General features: G+C 35.6%; 1 protein-coding gene across 1 annotated transcript in view; it reads left to right on the plus strand.

Annotated features, from left to right (window-relative positions):
- LOC149153420 (xanthine dehydrogenase 1-like) overlaps nucleotides 1–5,215 on the plus strand; it is a 362,995-nt gene extending 357,780 nt beyond the window's left edge. Inside the window, exon 14 of the mRNA XM_089437948.1 lies at nucleotides 4,747–5,215. Within this exon, the coding sequence (XP_089294074.1) occupies nucleotides 4,747–4,989 (243 nt within the window). The 3' untranslated portion in view covers nucleotides 4,990–5,215. The remainder of the gene's footprint in view (nucleotides 1–4,746) is intronic.
- Nucleotides 5,216–8,284: the final 3,069 nt, after the last annotated feature.

Genomic DNA, 8,284 nt, shown 5'->3' on the forward strand with positions numbered 1-8,284 from the left:
GATCAAACCCCGTCAACATCAAGGCGTATCAATATCCCTATCATCAGAAAACGAAAATTGAGAGATTAATCCAAGATCCTTTAAAGTGTGGCATCATCTCAAAAAGTAAAAGTCTGTATGTTGCTCCAGTTGTATTGGTGCGGTAAAAAGATAGATCATTCAGGTTATGCATCGATTATCGAGGACTAAACAAAATAACAATTAAAAACAGGTTCCCAATTCCCTTCATCGATGAAATGTTGGATGAACTACATGGTGCTAAATATTTCTCAAAATTGGACTTAAGGTCAAGATATTATCAAACCAGAATAAGGTTGGAAGACGTACCAAAAATTGTGTTCTGAACACATGAAGGTCACTACGAATTTAAAGTAATGCCTTTTAGGCTAACCAATGCACGAACAACATTCCAAGCTACTATGAACGAGTTATTTTGTCCATATCTAAGGAAGTTCATGTTAGTGTTCTTTGATGACATTTTAATTTACAGTAAAACTTGGAAGGAGCACCTACAACATTTGGAGAAAGTTCTTACACTATTGGAAGAGCATCAATTCTATGCCAAGATGTCCAAATGCACCTTTGGGAAAGAAGAAGTAGAATATCTCGGACACATAATATCCCATGAAGGAGTAAAAGTGGATCTTAATAAAATCAAGGCTATAAGGAAATGGACTAAACCGGTTAATATATCCAAGCTAAGAGGGTTCTTAGGATTGACTGAATACCATCGAAGATTTATTAAAAACTATGCACATATAACTGCACCCCTAACAAACCTTTTAAAGAAGAACTCATTTCAATAGAATGAAGAAGTAGGACAATGTTTTGAAGAATTGAAGGAAGTTATGTCTAATGTCCTGGTATTGGCAATTCCATATTTCTCTAAACCATTTATCATTGAGTGTGATGCTTCAGGTTTCGGTATAGGAGCAGTGTTAATGCAACATGGGCGTCCAATAGCTTTTGAGAGTAGGAAACTCAATAAACAAGAATGTCTTAAATCTACATAACAAAGAAATGCTTGTTATTATGCATGCACTAGCCAAGTGGAGGCAATATCTTTTGGGAAGTAAGTTTTCCATACAAACAAACCATAACAATCTCTAGTGCCTCCAACAAAAAACACTTTCCAAAAAACAACAAAAGTGGATTGAAAAATTTGTTGCCTATGACATGGAAATATTACACAAAAGGGGAAAGGACAATATAGTGGTAGATGCCTTGTCTAGGAAAGACAAAGAACTGAAACTGCTTGCAGTTTCAGTTATTGTTCCCGAATGGCTTAATGAGATTTGAAGTGAATATGCAAAAGATCCAGAAACAAACGCTATAATCAATGACCTTCTGCACAACTCAAAATGGGAATGGAAGAACGACATTCTATGGTACAAGGGATGAATCTATCTGAATTCGAACTCCAAGTTTAAAACCAAGATCCTCAAGGAGTCACATGATTCACCGTTAGCCAGACATGTTGGATTCTTTAAAACTTACTATAATGTATGCTAGTCATTCTTTTGGAAGGGAATAAGTCACGATATTCAAAAATATGTAGGAGAATGCGATAAATGTCAAAGGAATAAAAGTTAAAATATTATGACACCAGGACTACTTCATCCCTTAAACATTCCAAATCAGAAATAGGAAGAAATATCAGTGGACTTTATTGAAGACTTACCTGTATCTAATGTTAAGGATAAGATTCTTGTAGTAATCAACAAACTAACCAAGTATGCTCACTTTATTGCAATGAAGAAATCAGACTCAACAAAACAAATCACTAAGATATTTTGCAAAAATATCTACAAATTACATGGATTTCCAAAGTGTAATTTTTGAAAGGAATTATTCAATCATATGGGAACCTACCTCAACATGAGTTCTGCTTACCATCTTCAAACAGATGGCCAAACAGAGGTTGTCAATAAATGTTTGGAAGCTTACCTACATTGTTACACCACAGGAAAACAAAATAAGTGGGTTTAGTGGTTACATCTTGCTGAATGGTGGTACAATTCTACTTACCACACGTCAGCAAAAATTACTCCACTTCAAGCTCTGTACGGGTACAAACCTCCAAAATGGAAGGACTTGGTTATCATCCATACAAAACTACCCGCTGTTAAAAACCAACTAGAAGAAACCCAAAAGGTCGTCCAAACTCAAAGAAAATTTAAATAATGCAAGACACTGTATGAAGTAACAAACTGACCGAAACAGAACCGAGAGAGAATTTGAAGTTGGAGAATGGATATTTGTCAAGCTCCAACCATACAAACAGTTGTCCTTAAAACAAAAGGGAAAAAATAAATTCGCACCAAAGTTCTATGGAGCATACTAGATCAACAAAAAGATCAGCCATGTTGCATATAGTTTAAGCCTTCAGGATAAAATCGTGTCCACAACGTCTTCCATGTATCCTGCCTTAAAAGGGCACTTGGTGACCATCAATCAACACAAACAACGCTTCCATCATTAGATGATGAAGGAAGGGTCATTTTAGAGCCAGAAGGTATCATATCCATCAAGAAAAGAAGCTTTGATCTCGTGTAATCAAGGGATAACAGATCAAGTGGAAGGACTTACCAGAAAAATAAACTTCTTGGGAGACTGAAGCATTTCGTCAACAACATCCGTTGTTACGTATGCTTTGAGGACAAAGCATTTTTTGGAAGGAAGACAATGTTATATAAAAATTAGTTTTTTGATCATGCCCATTCACCAAGAGGCACCAAGGTTGTATTTAAGCCAGGGCCTCTCATTTTGTAATTCATCATTCAACAATTAATATGTATATGGATTTTTGAGTTTTTATGTTCCAGACAAAATTTTGGCCTAGCTACTTGAGAATTTCGGCCCAACTACAGTGCTGCAATTTTGGCCCTATCAGTGGCCTAGAACCTTCGCGTGTGTGGTAGTAGAGAGAAATTTCGACTTCTTTTACTTGACAAAGACTTCCTTCTCCTTCACTAGGTTTTCCTCCATAGGGATTTCGCTCTCTTTTCTTCCCCCAGCCACTGTAGATCGAACTTGTTTGTGATATCCTCTAAATGAGGTCGAGTTGTTGCCTTTATATAGTGAATTTGTGAGGTCAAATTCCGTTGATGCCAACTTGGTGGAGGAGACCTACAAGACCTAATTTACATCAAAATAAATTTCTTTCTTGATAGATGAAGCTCAAGAAGGGTCTTTTACATAATGACAAGGACAATGACTCTTGACATAAACCCTAGAAGCCTACAATGGAGGCTTTGATCTAAAAAACATTGACCCAAGCTTTTGCCTTCAGTTTTTAGAGTCTCTGATGTATAAATTCTCAAATTCTAGGTCATTGAATTGAAACCTCAAATGAACTATTTTAAGTAACGATGTCATGTTAAATCATAGCAAATGTAGATATGTCATATAACCAGGTGCTTCATTTCTTAGATTTCAAAGTCTTCACATCTCTCTGTATTTAACCTCACTTGATCAAAAGTTCTTTGATCATGACTCGTTCCCAAATCATGCTATATTCTTTCTTTGTGTGAACTCTGATATTTATGTTTTCAGGGATGTTACCGGATCCGTCAGGCCTAATGGTTAGATCCCCCGATCAGAAACGGAGTCAGATCTGGATCTACAGAGATACGCCCAGTGTCTCTCTGAGACTAAAAAAATCGTCAACTTCAACACATAAATCTGTAGTAAACTAGCGAACCCTAACACAAAATTCCAAACAGGAAATTCAACTGTTTAGTGGCAAGTGAATGAAAGAATCGGCGTCCAGCATCACTAAATTAATGAATCGACATCGGCCAAAATAATTTAGGGAGTTGGCTCGGACAATTTATTATTTTTATTTTAGTGAATGAAAGAATCAGCGTCCGTGAAAACAATGAATCAACATATTATAATCTAGCCATTTTTATTCAGATATTTTGAAGTTTAAAAAGTAAACTTTTATTTAGATATTTTAAAGTTTAGAAAGTAAGTTTTATTTATATATTTAGATATTTTAAGTTTAAAAAGGTATGTTTTTAATTAGATAATTTAAAGTTTAAAAAGTGGGCTTTTATTTATATATTTATTTTAAAGTTTAAAAAGCAAGTTTTATTTTAATTAATTTTAAAGTGTTTTTGTCAAGGTTAAAAAGTAAGTTTTCTAAATTAACTTTAATAATTTGTATTACAACTAATAATTAATGTCTAAATATTTATAAATGTACATTAATCCCATTATAATTAAATTAATAAATATTTTTAAAGTATTATATTGAAGCTATATATTTAAAAACTCATATATGTTTTTCATTTTTATATAAATTTAATTAATATTTAATAAATGATATATTAAGTCTGGAATTATTTATACCATAAATAATTCCATAATAATTATTTATTGTATGTAAAAATTATATATTAAAAAATTAGCATATGTTTTTATCTTTATATATTTAATTTTTATTTTTATTTTTATACACGTGTTTAATTTTGAAAATTATAATTTATATATTTTATTTTATTTTTATTTTTATACACGTGTTTAATTTTGAAAATTATAAAATATTTTATATTTGAGTGTACTTGCCGTTTCTGGACCCTGGTTTTTCAAAAAACTGGCGAATCCGGAGTTAGGTTTTTAGTGATATTGTACCTTGTGGATTCCTTCTTTGTGTGAAATCTGATATTTTATGCTTTCAGCAATATTGTAACTTGTAGATTTTGATGTTTTATTGTTCCTTCACATGTACTGTTTGGACAGGGAGCTCCAAATCAAAGAGCGATCCATTCATCTAAAGCAGTAGGCGAACCTCCTTTATTTTTAGCATCTGCTGCATTTTTCGCTATCAAGGATGCCATTTTAGCAGCGAGGAAGGAGACAGGACATGAGGGTTGGTTTGTTCTTGACAGTCCAGCAACTCCAGAGAGGATTCGAATGGCTTGTGCAGACGAGTTTACACAACCCTTTGCTGACTCAGAATTTCGCCCTAAACTGAGTGTATAAACATGTCATTCAGTGTAATAGAAATCAAATACTTTCGAGTATTTCCACTGAATAGAGATATGCTATAAATTTTAGAGCATGTTCCTGAAATTTAACTTCGTTGGAAATAATCATTGTTTAAGTTAGCGTTGTCAAAAATGAAATGGAAGAATTGCATTTCATTTTCTGGTATGTAAATTCCTTTTATCGACTCCGGAGTAAAGTTTCGCTTTATTGATAGTGGTCACATGATTTTTTATGGATCCTACTAGTAATGACATACTTGCATTTTAGTTTCCTAGCAAGAACGACATCAGGAATACTTTTCGATGGAATATCTATTTACTTGTTTATGTTTTAGAAGTGGGCTTGTCAATATGCACCATCCTTGATGTAAATCTATGCATTTATTTATGTTATAGAAGTGGGCTTGTCAATATACACCATCCTTGATGTAAATCTATGCATCTAGTATAGAACTGGTAGATTGATGTGTGTTATGGGGTGTTTTATTGAATTGTGCATTTTGGTATAAAACCAACAAATTTGTTTTCCACAGAAAATGTTTTCGGGAAAATCCTCCAAGTGCTTCTTTGCATTCCATGAATGGCTTCTTAGGTAGATGTTGCCAAAGTGCTTCTTCGCATTCCATGAATGACTCCTTAGGTAGATGTTGCCAAACTACATGTAATCCTAACTCAAAAGGCCTCCATTGAACTTGAACCCGTGACCTCTAAGAGCTTAGTCACTTAAAAGGCCTCCATTGAACTTGAACCCATGACCTCTAAGAGCTTAGTCATTGGGCTCATGTTAGTGTTCGAAATTAATTGCGATGAAATTTGAAAAAAGTTCAACAAAAAAGAAAACATCAATAAAATTGGCCATATATATATATATATATATATATATGAAAAATGTATATGTAAATTATGGATATATGTATATATTGAATTTGAATAATAGGTATAAAGTTTATGATATATCTTTTAATATATTGATAGATCTAAAAATTAGAATCTATTTAATGGTCTCATGGCCCTCCTTTGACTTGTGTGCTTTATGTAACTTATTTGGACCTCATCTAACCTGTAAGTACGCCACTATTGTCGAAATTTGACCTTTTGTGTCACCTATGTCTACCCTCCACTATCCTATAAGTGCATGCACATTAGAGTCCTTTGATTCATTACTTTTTCAATTGTATAGTAGAATACAAAAGTCAAAAAATTTATGCTAGCACGGGTTCAACATTCAAAATCTGTGTCATCCTCCTACACTAACATCTCCATAATGGCAACCTTTTTTGTTATGTTGAATTTGCATAAATGTTCATCAAATTTTAACTTGGACTTTGGAGTTTGCATGACTTCAAGCTTGAAGGTAAATTAGAGGTAAATTAGAGGAATCTAGTGACTATGCCTCTAAGTGATCTCCACCTTGAAATTGGTTAGTTTAAATTGATTGAGCTCACCCACTGGGTTGTTTAAAAAACCATACTTTCATAATTTTGAGGTTTCTTTTCCTAAGAGGTTGGTTTCCTAGATTTGAGAATGCCTTATATGACTATATACAATGCTTCAACATAGCATGCAATGCTTTCGCTGTCTATGTTAGGGCCTCTAGGATAAGGCACAATATTACTCTAGAGAGAGCTTGGTTTAGATGCAATTCTCCATTTTTCATCTAGTTCAAGTCAATAGGCAATTAGCTTCAATCTCTCGAAGCCAAGCAAAGATTGTTTTGCCTCCCTAGAAGGATATTTCTAAATGAAGATATTACTAGATCTTAGTTTTTGAAGCTAAAATGATATAAGGAGAAGGTCATAGTAGCATGGTAGATAGGGAAATTGGAAGTCATTATATCAAATAGCCAACATCTCATATTCCCCTCTTCCCCTCTCCCCCGTCCCCTTCCACCCTCCCCCTCACTTCCACATGTTCTTGGTCAAGGTTCTCTAAATGATGAATTTGTTGGAGGAGATGACAAGGCTTAGGTAACTTGAAATGGTGATGGAATGGCAATGGATAGTTTTGATCATCGCTAAGCATGCGTTATGACACTATTGGTTCATCAAATATCCTCTTTATAACTGATCCAAAATGGATCTTGTATAAAAACCTCTAAGTCGAAAGTCTTCATTCGATTAAACAGTGCAAACGAAAGAATGGCGAAAAAACCCAAAATCCAAAGGGAAGCGAAGAAGCACAGCATGAATGCCCAAGAGTCGTTGGATCCACGGGATCAACAGATGAGATCAAATCGCATCAGAGGAAGCCAGCGGTATATCAACCTCAACCTCAAGCGATTTGCGATCAGCGATGACATATGAACCATTGGTCAAGTGCGCAGATCAATGGTGGAGCGAGATCGTATCGCATCGCAAATATGTCGAAGGGAGGACTTAACATAGGCGGAAGGCTTTCAATGGACCCAAAGGAGTTATGAATTAAACAACGAAGGATTTGAGTTCTGTGGTAAACGGTATTTCAGGCAAGCTTCAGGCGTTAAGTGGTATTGGAAGGGTTTCACCCGATTCCATACACCAGCGGACACATAGTACACCGCAGGAGAGAGAAAATCGCTTTTTCGGGCAGGTAATCTCTGTGCAAGTGGGCCACCTATTGGATTGGAGATTGTGGATCAATGGTGCAGATCGAGCGAACCACTTGATGTTTCAGGTTGGATGCGAACCGTCGGATTGAAGGCAGATCAACGGTGTGGAATACAAAGGGATTATGACCCGTAGCCAATGCGACTTGCGACTGCAAGCAAGGCAGACCTGAGAGGATTATAGGGCGGACTTTATATCATTTAAAGTCCAGCTTTGGCGTTTCGGTCGGATTTTCCACTGTTTCAGTGTATTTCCGTGTATTCCCTTTGTAAACAGAAAAGTGTGTTTTCAGGGATTTTCACCCACGCTCGGTCCTTCCGTTTGTAAATAGGGGGGCTCAATGCCTTAAGCGTTTTTGCAATGATTGTTTAAACGCTCAGCAGGGAAATGAAGGGACAGCACCGAGAGCCAGAGAGCCCAAGAAGGGGATTGAACTGACAACACCGATAGGCTTAAAAGCCATTCAATGGCAGCACAGAAGAGGGAGGAGGTCAGAGACAGAGGGGAGACAGAGAGTCAAAGAAAACACACAGCTACGAACAATTGATCAGAGGCACTAAGAGGGAGAGTCTATGCACTCTTTAGACTCGAGGTTTTCAAGTGAAATCCCTGTGTAATATCATTGTTTGTTGTGTTATGGCTCTGATTGAGCTCACACTTGTAAACTCTATTCTTGAAGACATAATATAGAGGTCAACACTGAAA

This window comes from Pinus tabuliformis, chromosome 9 (assembly GCF_031772625.1).
Source record: "Pinus tabuliformis cultivar Carrire ecotype Pingquan chromosome 9, CPIR1, whole genome shotgun sequence".
In the NCBI taxonomy this organism is placed as follows: domain Eukaryota; kingdom Viridiplantae; phylum Streptophyta; class Pinopsida; order Pinales; family Pinaceae; genus Pinus; species Pinus tabuliformis.